The 23,021-nt window shown below is 41.5% G+C and overlaps 3 protein-coding genes across 4 annotated transcripts; 2 read left to right on the top strand and 1 right to left on the bottom strand.

Annotated features, from left to right (window-relative positions):
• Positions 1–3,924: 3,924 nt before the first annotated feature.
• On the bottom strand, positions 3,925–5,664 carry LOC102720887 (putative disease resistance protein RGA4). The gene has a single exon (XM_040524930.1). It carries the CDS (start codon positions 5,662–5,664, stop codon positions 3,925–3,927), a length of 1,740 nt encoding a protein of 579 aa, XP_040380864.1.
• Positions 5,665–7,928: 2,264 nt separating this feature from the next.
• On the top strand, positions 7,929–15,680 carry LOC102701361 (aspartyl protease family protein At5g10770-like). 2 transcript variants are annotated; one of them, XM_040525070.1, is made up of 3 exons: positions 7,929–8,177; positions 12,767–14,111; positions 15,128–15,680. In XM_040525070.1, exons 1-2 carry the CDS (start codon positions 8,081–8,083, stop codon positions 14,077–14,079), a joined length of 1,410 nt encoding a protein of 469 aa, XP_040381004.1. In that variant the 5' UTR covers positions 7,929–8,080; the 3' UTR covers positions 14,080–14,111; positions 15,128–15,680. The 2 variants fall into 2 exon arrangements, with proteins under 2 accessions (XP_040381004.1, XP_040381003.1); XM_040525069.1 differs by lacking the exon at positions 15,128–15,680 and having other exon boundaries at positions 12,767–14,592.
• Positions 15,681–16,883: 1,203 nt separating this feature from the next.
• Positions 16,884–22,967, top strand: LOC107304414. Its single transcript, XM_015838464.2, has 2 exons — positions 16,884–18,692; positions 22,589–22,967. The coding sequence occupies exon 1, from the start codon at positions 17,052–17,054 to the stop codon at positions 18,522–18,524; it is 1,473 nt and encodes a 490-aa protein (XP_015693950.1). The 5' UTR covers positions 16,884–17,051; the 3' UTR covers positions 18,525–18,692; positions 22,589–22,967.
• Positions 22,968–23,021: the final 54 nt, after the last annotated feature.

Raw genomic sequence — 23,021 nt, 5'->3', positions numbered from 1 at the left:
TGAGGTGGTGCCATGTCATGTCCTGAGTTTTACCCTAGCCTAAATCAATTAAAGAAAACACCGGAAAACAATTTGTCTAAACAATTCAGGAGCAAAACCCCGGTTAAATTAATTTAATTACATTGAATCTTGTCAGAATATTTTAAAAATATCTCGGGAGCACCTCAAATTATTAATAAGATTTAAAGTGAAGTTTCAACATATAAAAAGCACCTAAGTTAATTATTAAAATTGGCAAATTTAGAGGCAATCCTTTTCTCTCTTTTTTTTTTCCTTTTCTTCTAGCCAAATGAGCCGTCGGCCCAATTTCCTCCTCTCTAGCCGTTAGAGATTAGTGCTTGGAGGTTTTCTGGAGCAAGGGGTCAACGAGGCCAGGCATAACGGCTGGAAGTACGGAAGCGAAACTGTATTGTGCTTTCATTAGCAATAGAATAATTAGCGACAGGGAAAAGAAGCAACAGAAAGATACAGAGCTTTAAGCTACGTGCCATTTGCTGTCAGTGAATCTGTTGATCCTAATCCTAGAACAAACAGATACGCAAAAAAGTTAACCAGTTTTATATTTATAGTTCCCTGAACGTGATTTTCAAAGATGGTTGATGACAACCATGTTTGTCCTCAGCCTTCAAGTGTTTGTTTCTTCGGGATGACAACTGTTTCGTCAAGTGGTTAGTTTGGAAACTAGGCATGATTTGTGTCATACTTTTTGTCTGTTTCGTTTTGGTTTTGTTAGGATTGCGTCTATGCTCTAGGTACTCAGAACAGGTGACTGGTTTACCCAAATGGGATTTACACTGGTCAATAAAAAGTATCTTGCGGTACCGATACCTCGAGGTACCAAATTATTTCTGACCGTTGGATCTAACCGTGTACATCCTACTCAGCTAGATTCAATGGTGAAAAACGATTTAGTACCTCGAGGTACCGGTACGTCGAGGTACTTTTTGTTTGGACCGGAGTAAATCTCTTACCCAAATACACATGAAATGAAAATGCTCGAGCAATTCCTTATTATAATTACCAAGATGGAATGAGACCACACATTAGTGTTACTACATATCACCTAGGGTCCACACCGTATAGATCTTTATATCAATTGGGGCTGGTTCCACTTCTAGTGTCGTTCCAATGCATCTTTTCTATAGGATTGACCAACCTTAATCCATGGATATATGTTCCTACCCATTATCCTCACAAAACAAAACCCCCAAATAATAGATTCTAAGTACGTGCTAGGACTAGACCATTAGACATTAAATTGCCTTTTGCAGCAATGATTTACATTTTCGCTAATCATATAGCACACCAATCCAGCAGTATTATGCAATTACTGGTTTGTACTACTTTTACTGGCATTGCTAGTCGACTCATGATTAAAACTAAATGAAGTGGTCTAAATGGAATGAGCTATCAGAATTTGGTATTATTTGTTTGGCACATGTGTTCCGTAGGAAGTTTGTAGCAGCCATAGAAAAGTTTCATTAGAACTCAAAACAAATCCTTTCAGTTCCAAGCAGAACATTAGAAACCAAAACATTCATCTACTCTTTAAGAATTAAGACTCAGCATAATAACTCCATTACCCCACGCGAAAAGATTGTTTGACCTCAAGCATCTTGTACACATACAACCATTCACAGGGATTCCTTCCACAGTTCCACTTGCTTGACGACTTTGGAGCATTCATCCACAGGAAAAGGTGGATGAAACTGGAAACTCTTGCATGTTGATGAAAAAAACCGTCTGAAGCGCAGTGTTCATCTGCATACTCAGTGTTATTAGGAAATTATGAATCAATTAATACAGTATAATAATATGAACGACACAACAATGTACTTACAACTATTGCTTCTCTACAACGTTGATTTTAACAAGAGGAATATGGGCAATCTTGCTCCAGTCATAACCTCCCTTTCTACACCGCTCAGTTAATATTGTAGGGCAATTTTCAAGAGTGAGATTGCTCAACGATGTAGGCAGGTCTGGAACTGAGTTGACAAGGGGGGCATTGGTAAGAATAAAAGTACGGAGCTGGTAGAGATTTGCCAGGCTTGAAGGAAGACATTTCAGGGCCTTCGCGTTCCGTATGAACAATTTTCTTAGCAGAAGGCGATTCTGCAGGAGCCAATGCTCAGGCAATGAAGTCATAACAAGATCATCCCAAATGATCAACTCCCTAGTAAATTGCATGCTTCTTAATGGCTCCACAAAAAGCAGAGAGTGGTCATCAATACATAATGTCTCAATCTTCAGCAAATTTTTCATGAAATTCTCTTGGCTACTCTGACATGGTGATGGCGATTGCAATGTAAAAACCTTTGTGAGACTACAGCATTTATCAATAGTCAAATATGTCAGAAACTCAAGGCACTGTAACCCACCCAAAGATGATAAGTTTGGACAATCGGATATTCCCAGTACTCTTAGTGATGTAAGAGTTTCAAATGTATTTGCTGAGGGGAGGGATGTCAAGTGACTGCATTTAGATAAAGAAATGTTGGAAAGGGCTTTAAGTCCAGCCAATGAGCTAATCAGCATGGTCTCTAGCTTACCACAGGATCCAATCGTGAGCTGTTCCACAGATGAAGGAAGAAGTTTAATTTCCATTCTACTGTCCTTGAGCAGTGGACAATATGATATCTCTAGGAGTTGTAGATTTACTAGTTCAACGAAGCCATTAGGAGGTAACCTTTCTAGTTTTTCACATTGATAGATATGGAGCTGTCTAAGAGATGCTTGACAGATATTCTGTTGTAAGAAGCACTCTGCAAAAGAAGTCAAATTTGGGCAATATTCGATGAGCACATTTGTAAGTTGTGATTCATTTAGTGATGCCAAACTTCCCTCCAAATTGTAGTTCTGGTACATCTTTGGAAGGAACATCAACCCAGAACTTACTATTTTTAGGTGCTTTAGACTCAGAGGTAAAGTAGGCAATTCCATCAGTTTAGGGCATCCTCGAATTACCAGAGTGTAAAGATGAGACGGAAAGAATTTTGAGTCAGAGTTAATATAGTTTGTTCCTTCTGAAATATCTGTTGCACTTTGCTGTGATGAAATCAGTGGATGACTGCAGCCAATAGGGACCTCACTACACCCATGAAAAAAGCAGCCCATACTTGTTAATAGTGGAAGGTGTAGAAGATATAAACTCTTCAGTGAACAGAGGTTAGCTAATGATGGAAGAAGCTGAATTTTGCCACAGTTGATGATCTTGAGCGAAACAATATTTATAAGATATGAGTTTGTCATCCAGAACGGAAATTTAGTGCCAGAGAACCCTATAATATTGAGCTCTTCAAGACCACAGTGTGGCTGAAAGTTATCAAGAACTTGGTCATCTGTATTCTCTGAAATAACCTCATCAGAAGACCAATGCAAAGATAATGTTCTCATATGTTTCTTGTCCTTCAAATTGGCATCCAAAACTTCCCTTGTGTCAACATTCTGAATATCTCGCAGACGAAGAGTACGAAGTTGTGCTAAATTCTTGAGTTCGCACACAGTGTATCCAATTTTTCTCTGGACATTAAATACACTTAAATATTCAAGACATGTAAGTTTCCCTATTCGAGGTATTGAGGAAATGGTGTTATAAGGAACATGCAAATTTCTTAAGCATACTAGATTATTCATGCCATTTAGTTTGAGTATTTTCCCTTCTGAATCCTCCATAATCTTCAGTGTTTCTAGATGGTAGAGACTGAATAGTTTATGCACTGACACAAGAAAAGATCTCTTGGCGCTAAACAAGGAGAGGTAACGAAGGTGTACCAGCTTTGAGACAGCATCAGGTATTTCAATCCAGCATTTGGTAGTTACACACAATAGGCGCAAGCTTTTAAAACTTTTCAAAATTTCATCAAAGGAAATTGAATAATTTATGCTAGGGTCATCTCCAACAAATTCAATAATTAAACTGCGTTAGTTGTTAAGATGGCAAAACCCCTTGAGATGAACTGAATCTACTATTTTGACAGACAGATGGCGAACAGTTTTTGCAATCTTCATTGATCTAATACCTTCAATCCTCAAGCATTCCCCAGAATAAACAACTTGTGCCAAATCATGCAATACATCGTGCATAGCATAATATTCTTCAAGAATCACACCATCCCTTTCTTCTGATGTGAACTCAAAGAATGATTTTCTTGCTAGTTGGTCCAAGCATTGTCCTCCAATATCTTCTAGAGTTTTTGTTTCATCCATAGTTTGCAAAATTATCCCTGAACCCAACCACATATCAACCAGCTCTTTCTTCCCAAATCTGTACCCTTGTGGAAATATACTACAGTATCTAAAGCACAGCTGCAGGTTTGCAGGTAAATGATGGTAGCTTAATCTAAGGACCTTCATGACACCAACCATTCCTAATTGTAAATTATGCAAGTTTTCCCGCAAAATTTTCTCCCAGTACATATAACTCATATTATCCCTTAAATGTGCACCTATAACCTTGGCTGCCAAGGGACATCCGCTAATCTTTTTCACAATTTGTTCACCAAGTAATTGACAGTTTTTGTAGCAATCAATATTGAGACCACTAAATGCATGCTTGTTGAACAGCATCAAAATATCTTTCTCTAGTAAACCATCTAATTTCAGATGTTGCACCTTGAGTCCAAGGGCATAACCAGCCATATCTCCTACAGATTTCATCCGAGTCGTAAGCAAAATAATACTTCCAGTTCCACCAATTCTGAGGGGAGCTAATATTTTCTCCCACCCATCCATGTCATTGTCATTCCAAACATTGTCCAAAATAAGAAAAAATCTCTTAGAAATTAACCTATCTTCAAGGATGGCATGCAGTGCTTCCAAAGTGTTGGCTGGAGGGGCTTCCTTTGAAATTGCTTCAATGATACTTTTTGCTATTGTTGGTGCATCAAAATGACTAGACACAGATACCCACATGCATATGTCAAAACAATTTTGCACTTTCTTCTCATTATAAATGAGCTGAGCTAAAGTTGTCTTCCCAAAACCACCATGTCCTACTATGGTAAAAATGCGAAGATTGGTGTCTGCAGGATCATTACCTGTTGGCTCAGTGAGCCATTTGATGATGATGTCTTTCTCCTTGTCCAAGCCAAAAACCTCAATTGCCGTCGACCTTGAGGTTGTTTCAAACTGATTACGCTTCATTCTTAGCTCATAATCCATGAACTGATTAACAACACCCACCTTATTCACGACATCCATGAAATTTTTTACACCACCAATTGCCTTATGCAAACCTTCAACAGATTCCATTAACCTCTTCAACATGCCATTCTTGGGGACATGCTTGGTGATTTTCCTGATAAGCTTCCCTTTTAACTTCAAGACACTGCCACGCACCTCTTGTTCATCACGGGCTTTAACTTCCTCCTTCAAACGATGGTAATCCAACTCATCGAGTGAATCCTCAGCTTCCTCAATGGCATCCCTGAGTTCCCACAACCATGCATCCAGTGCCACACTCTGCTCTTTAATGTTATTCCAATCAATAGCATCAAAGACTGCTTGGACAAGAGGTAACATCTTGAGAACTTCTGCTTTCACAGATTCCATGTCCTCAGCTTTCCAGTAGTTAACCAGATAAATGAAGGCTTTGTTCACTACATACGAGATAACTGGGGTTGCCACAGCTTTGCCTGCAAAAACGAGAGAAGCAGTAGCCATAGTTTGTGTGTGAAGGGGAAGAGAGATGAAATGCAGCATCAATGGAGAAGGGGAAATGCATGATTATAGCTGGATAGTCAACGAACAGGGGATTAGCCTAAACTGTGTGATCGTATTAATCTAAACAAACCACTGATAGGTGCAACAAGCAGGTGATTAGCCTAAACTGTGTGCTCTTATTAATCTAAACAAGCCACTGATAGGTGCACACTGCACATGATGCAGACTAAACAAGGTAATATATATCTAGTGCAAAGTACCATTACTCTTCAAATATGAAAAATACCACAAAACCATTTAGAGGACAGAAAAGGAAAACTCAAATAGTACTTGACATTTTGCATATCGGGAGCAAATTTTAGCAATGAGGATCCAGATCATGGCAAAACGTAAGAAATTCAGATTAACACTTCCCCTATTAGTTTCAAACCATTATGATTTTTTTTGTTGGTACTTTACAATATTAGGATTTAACAGCACTCTGTACAGGAAACTAACCTATTAAACAAAGCTAGCACTAATTAGCCCACATTAAGTACTAAATAGCAAGTGGTGTTTTCTAGTCAGAGTGTCATATCAATCAGAGGAGCTAGCAGGAAGAAATGTCACCGAATCCTGATAGAGACAGAAGGTTCCTCAGCGTCCCATTTGCACGTCGACAACCTGCGAGACGATCAACAAGATCCACTAGGCAAGTCTTATGAACTCGATTATCGCCATCCCATACCGGAGAGACCGCCGCTGAACCGCGGAAATTTCTCCCAACTTCTGTCCTCCCTTCCTTCCCTTGGCGCTAGCGACGACGGAACAAGACGAAACCACCACAAAAGGAAGTAAATTAGCCCGAGAAGGGTGTGGGAGAGTTTAGCATCTCACCCTCGCCGCCGCCGGCCAACGTCCAGCGCCGGCGCACACGCTCTCTGGCGGTGGATGACGGTGTTGGGCCTTGAGCACCCTCCAACGCGGGCCTGCTTTTGTTTAGAAATTCTCCATGGGCTGGGCCTCGTGTATCTGGGCTAATGCACGCAGAGCCCAGGACGAAGCAGCCCAAGTTACAAACAGCACATGGGCTTTGCGAGAGAATGTTCTAATGGGGCCCGATTAACGCCAATTCCATTTTGCTGTCTTTGGCCCGAAAAAATATTTCGGCTTCTCTGAACAGAGGTGATAATTGTGATTTACAGTAGTTTTGGTTGCAATGCTACTCTCTTTGTTCTAAAATAATTTTATTTTTTTGACATATCCCGTACAAGAAAAGTACTAAATACACTTCACTTTATCAAATATGAATACAGTTATTTTCACTTTATCTAGTTTCAATAATTTTTTTCCTTGCTTTGACTAATTCCGGTGCAACGCTAGATGAACTTATTTAGGGATAAATGGCAAAAAATAATACAGCTCCAGGAAGGCCCTAGGAATTAAATTTGTTGTGGTTTTTGCCAAGAAACATGAAAACAGAAACAGTGAGTCGAGGGTGCAAAAAATTATGTTGATGTCACGAAGGACCATACCATGATTACGATATGTTAATAATCAAGGAACTGTCATCTTACCAACCACATTACATGTTCTAGCACACCCTTGTAAACGAGCTTGATGGCCAAAAAGTCGTGCGGCAACAGAACTATATTATTGGTTACAGAAGTGTCACTTGCTCTCTCATCCTAAAATAACAACATCTTTAACGTGCTTTTAAAATGGGCAAGTTAATATGAAGAGAATTTTAGGGTCCTTGAGAAGGTATTGAGAGGTACTATTTTTTTTATGTAAATATTGGTACCTCTTGTCACCTTAGATACTAGAAGATATCCAAACACTAAAATTTTAGTACATATTGATTACTGTAAAATTGGTATAATTTGAAAGGTTCTTCCAAGTTGATGCAGAAAATCATGTACAGTGCTTGGAGGGGTGCAAATGAGGCAATGGGATTCCACATAAACATCCAAACGTATTGGAGTATTCACATGGCAGACATAAATTTGATGATGATGCTTATGGTCACCAGTTCATGCATATATAGTTACCACAAGAGGAGGTATTGACTGTCATGCCAGAAGTGTAGCAGAATGGTTCTGATAAGACAAACTTGATTGAGCAATACACTTAATTATCTGCCTAATCCTGTTATCACAGAGATGAAACAGCATTTACTAATGACAGCCCATAAAGTGAGAATTACTGCTTAATCATTTGGGTGGATGATATGGTGATTGATTCATATAATGTAGTAGTGTTTAAGACGAAAGCAATCAGCAAGATTCCTACACACCACACACACATGCGCGCGCACGATGACACTGAGAATCTTTCTTCTATAAAAAAGGGGCACAAGCACAAGGGCCTGACCCATACTGAACTTCTCTGAAGAAGAAGAAGAAGCTTTCAGTTTTCAGCTGAGCTGGAGATCAAAATGGAGGTGCTCCCCCTTCTTCTCGCTTGCTCTCTCCTCTTCACCATTGCAACCCCGATCAGGGACATCGCCGACGCTTGCACCTCACAGATCAATGGTATCCCTGACCTTGCTTAAATTTTTTTTTCTACATAGTTCATCTGTTGCTTTCTCGCCATTTCTTTGCTATTATTATTCTTCTGTTATACGGCTGAAGTATATGTTTTGATCATGTGAATCGTTAGATGTGATACTATAATTAAGCACTGAAAACAAAAGGTATGGTGAATGGATAATGTCTCCATTTGATAAGAGAAGTGTGTAGTGCTTAGGTTGAACTGTCATGCCAGTTCTTGCAATCACAGACAGTTTGTCTTCGTGGCAAGTACAGAATTAGCAGATCACAGAAATGCTGCCATGGAAGGAAGGCTGGTGTTCCAATAGATGTTTTTAGTACAACTGTACAAACCAGATGAAAAATAAATCATCAAATCAACCTATTTCCTTTTTTACCTTTTTTTTCTCTTGAGATCACGAGTGCGAACTCCAACCTGTGTTCTTGCCTGAAAGGCCGAAACACTGTGATCCAATTGATTGGGGAGCAGCGGCGGATCCAAAACACATACGAATTTGCTTACTACAAATGCTCTCGTGAATCCAATTGCTGCCACCTCCAATCCAGCTCCAACCGCCATAGCATATGCATCAAGGTATCATCATCTCAGTATTGCACGAGATGGTCAAGACCTTTTTTTTTTCTCTCTTGCTTTTTGCGAATTATATGGAGGCTAATCAAGAAGCAAGAATTAATCCAGTTAGAAGGAAGTGGTAGATGGCGCGTCAACTGTCACTAGCAAGGTCCACACAACAGTTCTTTCTTTTCAGCCTAGTGATGATTAATTTGAGATGCTATTAATCATCTTCCTTTTTGTCCTTTTGGTTTGCCATGATAAGGGAGACCCGTATAGGACCTATCTTAACTTATGCCATATGCATGGTCACTACTTAATTAATCTTGCTCAAGAAGTTAGCATAGACATTAGACATGGCTTCAATAGGGAAAAAAGAATCCACAATAATGTGAATATCTTGTAAATATATCTTCTACGTAATCTGTCATGTACACCTATTTAACCTGAAGAAACTAATAACATATTGCATAGAAGATATATTTACAGGAGTCTGAGAGTCTGTAAAAAACAAGGGGGTGATTGGCTGGATTTTTAATGAAAAACCAAACAATATATTTGTAAATAAAAAATAATTTGTGAATAAAACTTGTGTACGTGTATTCTTAGCGACCTGAAAAAGGCTGGAAAATAATTTTTGGTGAAAACCTCTAAAATTTAAGGTCGAAAATTTAAATTTTGACTTATATAAGTAATAGGGAAAAAAAAGAGGGCGCCGTATTTTTCTCACAAATTCGTCTGGTGAGACTCGAACCTAATCGGGTAGGTTCATATCCATCCCACGAGAGTTATTCACTTATTCTAGCTCGTTCTTAGAGTCTGTTGTCAGAGTTTCTTCGGCAATTTCAGAGTTGGAGATGATAGGGTAACATTGCTATTCAACCTAATAGTACGGCCCTACCATATCATGGCACAAAGTTAATTAAGAGCAATGATAAAACATCATAGCAAATCGGCCTATCAATAGCCGACCTGAAAAACATGAACCTTGTTTCTCGGAAACAACGCTGAATCAAATGATGCCCAGCCATATGCTTCTTAATTTGAATTAAGCTGCAAGTTGCAGTGGGCCAAACTATATGAATTTTTCCAAACCGAACCCCAAAGAAGTAAACAGCGCGATCCCCACAAGTACCATATGGTCCATGGATGATTAAGTTATTCGATTTAACAATTTTTGGATGCTTCTATCTGACGATTAAGTTCTTCGATTTAACAGTACTTTTGCACTATGTTAGGCGGTTTTTGAGGTTACGTTAGCTGGAAAAAAAAGGGTCATTTTCTACAGAAGAGTCAGCAAAGTGACGTGACGAATAGACTCTCGCGTGAACCGTTTAAATTCTCTTTTTCTGAGTAGCTATCCACAAATTTGTTTGGTTTACTCTGACTATGCTTGACTCCTTTTGACCTTTAATTTGCCTCAATGTTAAAATCTGTTATTTACTTCTCGGTATTTAAATATATGACACCATTTAATATATTCGATCAAACATGTTCAACTTTTCTCTATTGATAGTTCTCAAAATATTTAGTTTGAAAACATAAAAAATGTATCATCATATTTTCCTTTATAACTATTTTTACAATATTATAATTTTTTTTTGAACATATAGATATTTAATTATATTTGTAATAGAAAAAAGGTGATAAAAGTCACAACCAAGACATAACATACTTGGGTGTAATATATCTAAATACAGACGTGTTGTCATGCATGTTTTTAAGATGAACACATTTAAAAATGATTGCAATACACCTCGTCTGACGAAGGAAGGATCCTACAATCTCAGACTTACTGAATAAAAGAAAAAGGCCGGAAATGGCAGTATTGTCCAATTTCAGTTGTATAATCTTTTGGTTTGTACAAGCAGACATGAAGAACCTAGACATATAGCTAGATCCCAAATTAAATTCCCAATGGTATAAGTTAGGACAGATTCTCGACCTCTTCCATGGTCCATACATTTCGTAAGTACGACATACATATGCATGCATGCATATATCCTGCAACAAATCATTCACACGTGATCGCGACTACGCACCAACCTATCCGTCATCGAATAGTATGCTTACTACGGACGGGGCCTAATCCAAATAATTAACCAATATATTAACGATATTTTCTTTTTTCGATTATACATGAAATACATATAATTATTTTTGGAACTATTTGGTTGGAAAAGCCTACCTATATCCGCTAATGCCAAAACTGTCGGTCGGCAGGCCGGCCTGCCTGCACGAGATGGATACATACATGTGATTGATTATTTGGTTCGACATGCAATTTTTTTTTTCTACGGCGCCGACGAACACTAAAGCCGACAGATGTCACGGATCAGATCATGCATAAATATCCTGGGATGAAATAAGGAGACGAGATCATTCGGCAGGGTCATTGCCAGAAAATATATTTATGAATAAAAATTTAATGCACGTATTTTTAGCAATCAAAAATATAAACTGAAAAATAACATGAAAAAACTAAAATTAACTCCATATTTAAAATTTTAAATTTTAATATTGGCTTATGAGCATGAGCAACCATGAAAAGACGAGGCCCTATATAGGTCCATGCGTCTAATTGAGGAACGCCCGCACGTACGCTAAATGGAACAATTCTACAAAAGTTTACGAGCTTTTAATATTTTGTGTTTGCATGTATGAAATATAAATTGAATGTTTATATATATAGAAAATATATACTTAATATAAATTTAATATATAAAGTACCTAATAGAAAAAATATATATATATTAAAAATATCATCTTATAAAGATTTATCTATAAAAGCTACACACTAAATAAATTAGTAGGTGCAGAGAAAGAAGTTTTGATTAATTAATTGTTAGTTATAAAAATTGAAAAATAGATTAATATGATTTTTTAAAATACCTTTACTGTAGAAAATTTTTATAAAAAATATTTTGTTTAACCATTCAAAAATTTGTTTAGCAGTTTAGAATACGGATTAAAAAAAAAGAGAATCGAGGGGGACATAAAAGCGCGCGACCTCTGCTGCATCCCTGCCGTCACCTAGCAGCTGCTAGCTAGCCGATGGACTGACGATGGTTGGTTAGAAGCTGGTTGGTTGGTACAGTGATGAGCTGATCATGCATATGCATCGGCTAGCTAGCTACCTACCAAATTCAACTGCCAGGGGCTGTGGAGTTTTGGTACTGAGTTGAGAACTTAACTGGGCCTCCTTTTGATTAGGTGTCGGTTTAGGACTTTTGTGGAAATCAATGATTTTATAATACTTTTATATACATTATTTAAGCTTAGGCTGATAATTTATTGAAAAATAAACACTGCATCTATAATTAACTTATTAGTAGAAATTTTAATGCCTTTTAACGGTTTAAAATCCAATTCGGAAAAGTAAATACTAAGTAAAATAATCGTAAAATCAACTTTAAAAATTGTAATGCTTAAATTTTATCTATAGATGAGAAGCTAAAGTTAATTTATTCCAAACAAAATCATATACATAGGTGGGAGTAAAGTAAAGGTTCACTCTCTGCGTACTTAAAAAAAAAAATCAACGTATCGTTGTTAATTTAAATTTCCACCTTAGATGGTGCAAACGAGAAGACACTCGCCGCGTTAAGATAGCAGTCTGAGCACGACATACTCTCAGGGCACGTACAAATATATTTAAAAAATGTATTTAATAGCTAACTATCTCAATCTCAATCGCTACGTAAGTAAATTTGGTGATATGGAGGAAAAAGAGGGAACGAGAGAAAAAAATCGTTGTTATACGTGATAGCAGCTTAGAGTCGACTTTTAGCAGAAATTTTCTTGCATAAGGGTGTATAAAAAGAAAACTAGCGTAATAAAAATATTTTATTACATTCATGTAAAAACCACACCTAACTCTATATTTATATATATCATTATAAAATAGACTTTTATTGCTAGCAGAGATAGAGCTCACGATAATCTCTGCCATTGAATATGCCCGTAGGCTCTTAGAAAATAAATCTCGATTAATTAATTAATTAATTAATTCTCGCAGGTTTCGCGCACCTGAACAGCTCCGGCGTGCACCTGACGCTGCACCACCCGCAGAGCCCCTGCTCGCCGGCGCCTCTGCCCTTCAACCTCCCCTTCTCCGCCGTCGTCACCCACGATGAGGCGCGCGTCGCCCACCTCGCCTCGCGCCTCGCCAGCAACGACGACGCCTCCTCCCGCCGCCCGACGTCGTCTCTCCCTCTCCTCCACGGCGGCCACCGCAAGAACAAGGCCAGCGTCGCGGCCTCGCTGGCGTCGTCCGTGCCGCTCACGCCGGGCGCGTCGGTCGGCGTCGGGAACTACGTCACCCGCCTCGGCCTCGGTACGCCGGCCACCTCCTACGTCATGGTGGTCGACACGGGCTCGTCCCTCACCTGGCTGCAGTGCTCGCCGTGCTCGGTGTCCTGCCACCGGCAGGCCGGTCCGGTGTTTGACCCGCGCGCGTCCGGCACCTACGCCGCCGTGCAGTGCGGCTCGTCGGAGTGCGGCGAGCTCCAGACGGCGACGCTGAACCCGTCCGCCTGCTCCCGCTCCAACGTCTGCATCTACCAGGCCAGCTACGGCGACAGCTCCTACTCCGTCGGCTACCTCAGCAAAGACACCGTCTCCTTCGGCTCCGGCTACTTCCCAGACTTCTACTACGGCTGCGGCCAGGACAACGAGGGCCTCTTCGGCCGTTCCGCCGGCCTCATCGGCCTCGCCAAGAACAAGCTGTCGCTGTTCTACCAGCTCGCCCCCAGCCTCGGCTACGCCTTCTCCTACTGCCTCCCGACCTCGTCGGCGGCGGCCGGGTACCTGTCCATCGGGTCCTACAACCCCGGGCAGTACTCGTACACGCCCATGGCGTCGAGCGACCTCGACGCCTCGCTCTACTTCATCAGCCTGTCCGGGATGTCGGTCGCGGGAAGCCCGCTCGCCGTGTCGCCGTCGGAGTACGGCAGCCTACCGACGATCATCGACTCCGGCACGGTGATCACGCGCCTGCCCGCGAACGTGTACACGGCGCTGAGCAGGGCGGTGGCCGCGGCCATGGCCGGCGCGCCCCGCGCGCCGACGTACTCGATCCTGGACACGTGCTTCCAGGGCACCGCCGCGGGGCTGCGCGTCCCGGCCGTCGACATGACGTTCGCCGGCGGCGCGACGCTGAGGCTGGCGCCCCGGAACGTGCTCGTCGACGTGGACGACTCCACGACGTGCCTGGCCTTCGCGCCGACCGGCGGCACGGCGATCATCGGGAACACGCAGCAGCAGACGTTCAGCGTGGTCTACGACGTCGCGCAGTCCAGGATCGGCTTCGCCGCCGGCGGCTGCAGCTGAGAGCCCGACCTGCACTGGTCGACTCAAGCTAGGTAAAAGAGCCATGCTTCTTCTTCGTAACTGCAATTTATTCACATGTAAATCAGTAAATGCATATACATGTGCAAGAAGTCAGAAGTATTGCTCTAGGACCTAGTTTTAAGTTAATTATTTTTCAAAAATTAAATATAGATGTGCAAATAAATACAGGGAAACTTATCTAGGTGAAGTATTACATGTGAGAGATTATGTTATATCCTCACATTTGGAGCTATATGGATGCTTGTTAGCCTTTCAAGCAAATGTACACCATGTACATGTCACTTAGAAGTGTTGTTTGGGTTCTACATATGTTCAGGGTGAAAAGAAGTGTACAAGAAGATGAAGAAGATTTGAGCTAATCATTTTTATCATTTGTTAATATTCAAGTGTACAAGTCCTTTCAGCATCTCGCATATTTAACATACTAGTATCAGTTTAGCCACCAAAAAGGCCAATCTTTTACTCGTTTTTCCCCTTGAGGAAAGCGCCATCACTTTCAGTTGGTTGGACGTTTGATCGACTCGGACAGTTCCATTGTCAGCTGAAAGAGCAAATGAGTTCAAGCGGACTGAATGATCCAGAATTCATGTTCCAAGATAATTACTGCAAACAATAATTTCAGCCTCTGATATCTATTAACGGCGAATTTCTTGCCTATACCCAAAAAAAAACACACGATCGGTAACGCGAATACTTCAGAGTTAATTCTCCATGCTACTGAATGCAAGTGGTGAATAACTCTACAAAGGATGATCAGGTTATACACCTGTCCCGCTATACGTACGTACGACCCAATTATACTATCTGCGTACGTACGACTGAAACACTGTAATTATTGATTAGGCAAAGTGAGTTAAGTGAGTGATCCTGTAGTCACTGGGTGGTTGAGTCATATGCATAGCAAATTCTGTTATACATTGCTCTCTGGGATGCCACTATGTATCATGCCAAACAGATGGTGCTAAACTCTACACGATAATCAGGTTCCATGCGATGACTGATTGCCCTGCTTTATGCACCATGACAGGGACTGGAGCTTAACCAACGAGGTGACACCAGTAATCCTTCGGATTCGATCGATTGGTACGGCGTCAGCTTCAATCAGGGGCTCTGTTTAGGCGCATACAACAAGATCATGTCAATGGTTAGGGCCTAATTAAGTGCCTAACAGAGAAAAATAAGGTCCCCCGGGCCCCAGTGAAGATGAGAGTCACATCCAGCGTGTTGTGCTTAATTAACAGGAAACATCAGTGCAAGCTAAGTAGACATTTTTGTCTCGGAGCTAGCTGGCTATGGCCTACATATATATGACCATACAAAATGTTTCTGCAGCATGATATGTTATTATCAGTTGACGGCAAATGATTAAAATCACCAGCGATTCCAAATTACCGGCCCGGGTCCCAATATACGGGATCCTAGGCTAGAAGGTTATAGATGATGCCACTCGATTTGTACGGGATACACATATCAATGTATGTTAAAAATTACAAAAAAGATGGGCGTTTATATATGTTGAAATACTATGAAAATAATGCGGGGATGTTGATTTGGCATGTTTGCATGTTAATTAATAGATAGAATGGATTTTATGAAGTTTGTATGTTGAGCTTGTAATGTTAGTGGGTTCCTATTACACGTACACAAGGAATAGGCCGACCGCCTCGCGTCGCAGCTGCATGGCGTACGTCGTCCGTTGCAACCTTGCAGGTCAGTGTTGAGAAGGCGGCTTCGTCGGCGTCCACGTCCATGGCGAGGCGATTGACGTTGGCACCAGGAAGCCTGAGCAAGGTGTGCTCGGGCGAAGCAGTTCACCAAGACGGAAAGAAGGTACGCCGAGAACGCTTGTCATCAGGTTCAGAAGTTTCTGCGGCGAGTTTGCGAGGTAAGTCAGAGCACGAAGTGCTCTTTTCTAACTCGGTCGCGGCGTCACCTATTCTTGGCTTCAGTTCGTTTGGTTCACGCTTTTGGATTCTTGATGAAGAAGATAACTCGGATGAAGAATCCATGGATAGTGAACAGGAAAGGGAGCCAGCTGTCGCAGCTCGGGTAGAGGTGGAACGGGAGGCAGATGACAGTTTGGTGCAGAATGCATTGAGAAAGGAGTTGAGGGTAGAGGAGATTGTTAAGTCCGGTGAGCTGCTGCGTCGCTCAAAATTGCCTAAAGCTCTCTCGTTTTCTAGGAGAACGAAGCTGAGAAGAGAAACAAGTTTGGCTTTGAAAGTTGAGCATGGTTACGGAAAATGCAAGCCATGGAAAGGAAAGGGCCATTGCCGAGGGCTAGGACCTCGCAATTACCCATGACAGGAGATAAAATCGCAGAGGCTCTTGCTGCTAAGTCCAGCATGGTCCTGGAGCTAGCGAAAACTTTACCTGAAAAACCACGAGTTACAGCAGGGGTTGAAGGAGAAGTAGTAGGAGAAATGGAAGGTCCTGGAAGCACGAAGATGGAACAGCGACGAAGTCCGGATGAAAGGACCGCGATCGCCAGAGTGGCGACTGATCGGCTGTCCCGGTCAAAAAGCACCCGACAAAGCAATTCGGTATCCGAAGAGTTCTGTCAGAAATCAAAGATTTTGCTTCCGTCCCTGTGTTTAAAAACGGGTGGGCCGGACAGGCCCATTTGGCTTGGAAAATCAAGAAAAACTGAAATTTTTTTCCCTAGGGGCTTGGCCTGTTGGCTCGCACGAGCCGGACAGCTCGCCTGGGTTAAGAAACGGAGAGGTAAAAACGATTCTTCGAGTCCTGTGCGACATTCAATCGATCTCCAGGAGAAAAATCCTGAGGGGGCGACGGAAACCACTCGGACGGGAGAGAGAGAGAGAGGAAGTGATGGCGCGGAGGGAAGGGAACCGGAATCTACAAGGGAATAGCTGGGAGAGAGGTTGGCGGAGGATTCTCTGAAGAAGAGGCTATAAGGTTCAACTTTTCAGCCAGGTTCTGGTTTTGGCATGCAGTCAGTCGGCAGCCGCCTCCATCAGGAACAGGGTGGGTATCGCCGAGGATTTCGACCAAGAGGCGGCAGGAGCTTCGGTACATGGAGAGGGGGTTTTGCAGGAAGATCAAGTAGAAGCAGGTTCGGAGGTAATAATCAATTTGGGCACGAGAGCAGAAGCTTTGCAGAAGGACACTGGGAGGATCGAAGGGAGGAGAGGAAACCAGGAGGAAAGGAAGGAAGCAAGCTGATTGCAAGTTCAGGGAAGTTAGAAGCAGATGGGACACAAGTTGGACAGCAATCTTCAGAGGGTAAGAAAATTGAGAAAATGGAAGGGATCCTTGTTTTTTCGGAGCAGGGTCGTGATGCATGCCTACTTGAGGACCACAAGAGCAATGGGGAAGCTGCCAAGCTAGGATCGAAGGTGTTGTTTTGCTCCAAATGCACCCAGAAAGGTCATGTTGTGGCTGATTGTGTCAGTGATGTTTTCTGTGACATTTGTGAAAGCAGAGAACATGTGAATCACAAATGTCCAATTCTTAAGTTGCCTAAACCTTCAGTCCAAGCAGTTGGATATGCAGTTGAGGGCCTGGGTTTTAACCACATTCATCATCCACCACTGCAAAGGAGCAAGAAAGGAACTAAAACAGCCTTAGTAAAGGTGATTGGAGGTTCTTTATCTAAAGACAGGCTGATTGATCAACTGCAAAGAATATGCCCAGGAAATTGGAATTGGGACCCGAAAATTAGTGAGGAAGGGGCCTATGTTGTACCTTTCCCGTCCAGAATAGAATTACAAAGGGCAATCAATTTTGGAGGGGCTGATGTCAAGGAAGGAGGTGTGTTCACTAGTGTGAGGGTTCAATTTGAAGAGTGGTTCGAAAAGGAAGAAGGCTATTTGCTCCCAAAAGTTTGGATAAGAGTGTTTGGCCTAAGGAAAAAGCTCAGAGAATACCTCACTCTTTGGGCGGTGGGCTCACTGGTGGGAGCAACACAATTAGTTGATATGAAGACAACAAGAAAAAGTGACTTTGGGAGGATTTTTGTGGCAGTGCTTGACCCTGCAATTATACCAAGAAAAATGGACGTGGTAATAGGGGATCACTATTTTGAGCTGATGTTTGAAATGGAAAAAAAAGGCTTCGATGAAAATGGAGAAGAAGTGGAATTCGAACAAGAAGACAAGGATGGGGATGGAGCAAAAGAAGGAGAGAAGGAATTGGAAGAGGAGGGCAGGGATCTGAAAAGAGCTAGAAATGATGATATGGTGATAGATGGGAAGCCTGGAGAGGATGGGGAGGTTAGAGGGGTAGGATCGCATGGAGGGCAGCAGGAAGACGAGGTTTTCTTTGCCGACAAAATAGCTGACCAAGTTATTCAAGTAGCCATGGAGAAGGTGTTAGGAGAGGTCTATGATAAGGTAGAGGATGAAGAGAAATTGAGAGCTGCCATGTCTAAGAAGGAAAAGGAAGGAAATGAGCCAAAGTAGAAAGGGATGGTGAAGAAAAGGAAGAAAGGCTGCTGCAGCTAGCAGGGGTGAAAGAAGTTCTAGTGACACCGAAGAGATCAAGCGGGAGGTTGGCCAAAAGCGGAGGACTACACTCGCTGGAGAAAGCCGAAAAGAGGAAAGCTTGGAAAAACCTGGAGCTTTCAGCAGGTAATGAAACTAAAGTTTCGTTTCTTTCCTTCTCGCATGATCATATAGTGGATGATTTGTATAACATAGGAGTGAACCTAGGTAGCTCTAGTGTTTTAGTGTCAGGTTCGGTGGATGGTCTAAAAAACCTTGAATTTCAAAGGGTCGGTAATTCAAAACTGGGAACTTTGGATCTTGTAGAAGGGATAGATGAGAGGGATGTGTTCTCAGAGGATGAGGAGGAGGTTCATAGCCAGGACCTTGGACACTTGTGTGGGGGTTTAATGGAGGAGGTTATGGATGAAGGCAGTAATCACCTAAGATGTGATGCTGAAATAATCTCCAAGAAACATAGGGTGAGCAGAATAGGGAGCAAAAGGCGAATCAAGGTACGGAGGAAAGGGAGGAAAATAAATAAAGGTTTACCATGAAAGGAATCTTCTGGAATAGCAGAGGTCTTAAAGACTTGGCTAAAACAAGATTTCTATCAGAAATCTCCAAAGAGTATAAGCTAGACTTTATTGCTCTTTTGGAGACGGGCAAAACCAATTTTTCAGATTCATGGCTTAAAAATATTTGTGGAGGTAAGGACTTCCTTTGGCATTGGACTAGACCAAGAGGTAGGGCAGGAGGCATTCTGTTAGGAATCAACCTAGATTTTTTTGACATATCTAGTATTGATGAAGGGGAGTTCTACGTAAAGTTTCACTTGAAAAATAAAAATGATGCATTTCAATGGAGTTTAGTGGCAGTGTATGGTGCAGCGCAGGAAGAATTTAAAGAAGCTTTTCTTACAGAATTGGTGAACGCGTGTAGAACTGATTCTTTGCCTTTGGTAATTGGAGGTGATTTTAATATTATTAGAAACCCACATGAGAAGAACAATGATAGATTTAATGGCAAATGGCCTTTCTTGTTTAATGCTGTCATTGACAGCTTAAACTTGAGGGAGATTGATCTCTCGGGGCGTAAATTCACTTGGGCCAACAACCTTCAAAAACCAACTTATGAGAAGTTGGATAGAGTGTTGGTAAGCACAGAATGGGAGTGCAACAACCTGTTAGTCACAGTCCAGGCGCTGAGCAGGGAGTTTTCGGACCATACCCCTCTCTTGTTAAACACGGGACAAGGGACAAACAGGGATAAACCACCTTTATTTAAGTTTGAGTTGGGATGGTTGCTAAGGGAAGATTTTTTTGCCTTAGTAGAAGAGGTGTGGAGCAAAAGCTCCAAGGGGTTAACAGTGCTAGAAAAATGGCAGAACAAGATACGAAGTCTTTGCCAATTCCTAAGAGGATGGGCGAAAAATACGAGTGGTGTTTATAAGAAAGAGAAAGAAAAACTGCTGTTCATGACTGAGGAACTTGATAAAATTGCTGAATCCAGAATTTTGTCTAGTAAGGAACTAGAGGACAAGATTTCCATGAAGGATAGACTAGCCAATTTGTTAAGAGAGGAGGAGATAAGATGGTATCAAAGAGCAAAGACGAGAAGAATACTAGAAGGCGACCATAATACTAAGTATTACCACATGACTGCTAATGGAAAACATAGGAAAACAAGGATTTTTAAGCTAGAACAGGACAAGGGGCTGATAGAAGGGGAGCATCAACTTAAAAAGTATATCACAGCGTATTATAAAGGTTTGTTAGGATATCCAGAGGAGAATAACTTTTCGCTTATAGAGGCACGTAGGGAGGATATTAGTCAAGTGTCGGTTGAAGAGAATGAATTGTTAACTAGAGTTTTCTTGGAAGATGAGGTAAAAAATGCGGTTTTTCAAATGGAACACAATAAGGCTCCTGGACCTGATGGTTTTCCAGCTGAGTTCTATCAAGTATTCTGGGAGGTAATCAAGGAGGACCTAATGGCCCTTTTCAGGGAGTTTCATATGGGTAGATTACCCTTACATAGTCTGAATTTTGGAATCATTACTCTGTTACCGAAGCAAAATGAAGCAAGACAAATTCAACAATACAGACCAATCTGCTTACTAAATGTGAGCTTTAAAATTTTCACGAAGGTCATGGCTAATAGAATAGCTCTAGTAGCTCAGAAAGTCATAAGACCCTCGCAGACGGCTTTTTTGAAAGGAAGAAATATTATGGAAGGGGCGATAATTCTACATGAAACGCTCCACGAGATGCATAAAAAGAAAAAGGATGGAATAATTCTTAAACTGGATTTCGAAAAGGCGTACGATAAGGTGGACTAAACGCTACGAATGAAGGGCTTCGACCCTTTATGTAGTGCCGGTGGATTGATCAAATAGTAAGAGGAGGGAGTGTAGCGGTAAAAGTCAATGATGATGTTGGGGATTTTTTTCAAACAAAAAAAGGACTAAGGCAAGGGGACCCGCTCTCTTCGTTGTTATTCAATTTGGTGGCATATATGTTGGCAATTTTAATCCAAAGAACAAGAGATCAGGGTAAGATTCATGGAGTGATTCCTCACTTAGTAGACGATGGTCTCTCCATCCTCCAATATGCGGATGACACAATTCTCTTCATGGAACATGATCTAGAAGAAGCAAGTAACCTTAAATTGGTACTAAGTACCTACGAAAGGCTTTCAAGTTTAAAAATCAACTTCCATAAGAGCGAGTTGTTGTTTTTTGGCAAAGCTAAGGAGGTCGATAAAGAGTACGCACGCATATTTGGATGCAAAACGGGTTCTTATCCGTTGAAATATCTAGGCCTTCCGATGCACTATAGGAAATTAGCTAATAAGGATTGGAAGGAAGTAGAAGAGCGGTTTCAAAAGAAGCTGAGTAGTTGGAAGGGTAAGTTTTTATCGGTGGGAGGCCGACTAGTACTCATAAACTCAGTCCTGAGTAGCCTTGCGATGTACATGCTGTCATTCTTCGAGGTATCTAAAGGCATCCTGAAGAAGCTAGACTTTTTCAGATCTAGATTTTTATGGCAAAGCGAGGAACACAAGAAGAAATACAGATTAGCTAGAGGAAGTGTGTTATGTAAGCCCAAGGAATGTGGGGGTTTAGGGATACAGAACCTTGAAGTCCAAAATAAATGCCTTTTGAGTAAATGGTTATATAAACTGATCAATGAGGAAGGAGTTTGGCATAATTTGTTGAGAAGAAAATACCTCTTCTCTAAACCCATCATGCAAGTGCAGAAGCGAAGAGAGGACTCTCATTTCTGGAAAGGTTTAATGGGGGTTAAAGATGCTTTCTTTAATCTGCTAGATGGGTCACAAGTAAGATTCTGGGAGGGGAGGACAGATGGCTCGGGAAACAATCGTTCGATAAGAAATACCCATCGCTATATAATCTGGTGAGGAATAAAAACGAGGTTGTGGCTAAGGTAGTTGGAAGAACTCCGTTGAATGTTTCCTTCAGAAGGGCCATAGTAGGAGATAATCTCCAAGCTTGGCATAGGATTGTAGCTAGTGTAATGGACTTAAGTTTAAAAGAGCAAAAGGATACGTTTCTCTGGGGGGCTAACAAAAATGGAGAATTCACGGTCAACTCGATGTACAGAAAGCTTATGTTTGGAAACATAATCCCAAGAAAATCTTGTATCTGGAAACTAAGACTTCCTCTAAAGATAAAAAATTTCTTGTGGTATTTGAAAGAGGGGGTCATTTTAACCAAAGACAACTTAGCTAAGCGGAATTGGAAAGGCAGTCTCAACTGCTGCTTTTGTAGAGCAAAAGAGACTATACAACACTTGTTTTTTGAATGCCCTATGATAAGATTGGTTTGGAGTGCAGTTCAACTTAGTTTTGGTTTTAGTCCACCGCGAAACATGACCCATCTTCTTGAGAATTGGTTAAACGGGGTCAACTCTAGGCTTAAGCTTAGAGCGTTAGAGGGTATAGCAGCTTTATGTTGGGCAGCTTGGTTGAGTAGGAATGATACTGTTTTTAATGGATCACAGGTTTATTCCTTTTTGCAGGTGATTTTCAGAGCGACATATTGGGCCAGAAGCTGGTCCTTGCTGCTTAATGAAGAGGACAACAACTTGACGAAGGAACGCTACAGACTGCTAGAGATGAGAGTGCTGGAGTTTTATTCCAAATACGGTTGGAACTTTCGAAGGAGAATGCAAGTTTAGTTTCTCCCCTGGATTATGTGTATTGCAGGGCGTCAAGTTGTTTGCTTGCTAGTTTGCTGGGTACTGGGTGTTCTTGTTTTCTAGTTAAGACAATATTTTGATAGTTGTTTACCCATGTAATGGGAGAGCTTCAATGCTCATGTATGAACTTGGTTGGCTGTGTACATCTCTTTGGATGTAGAGGCCGGGTTTTTAATCTATTATCTAAAAAAAAGATATGGACCCATAGTCATATGTAGCTTGATCCGGTGGTGAGCCTCTCTTGGAAAAAACC

The sequence above is a fragment of the Oryza brachyantha genome, chromosome 6 (genome assembly GCF_000231095.2).
Source record: "Oryza brachyantha chromosome 6, ObraRS2, whole genome shotgun sequence".
Taxonomy (NCBI): Eukaryota; Viridiplantae; Streptophyta; class Magnoliopsida; order Poales; family Poaceae; genus Oryza; species Oryza brachyantha.
Note: the sequence above shows the minus strand (reverse complement) of the source record. Positions and strands in the feature narration are given on the sequence as shown.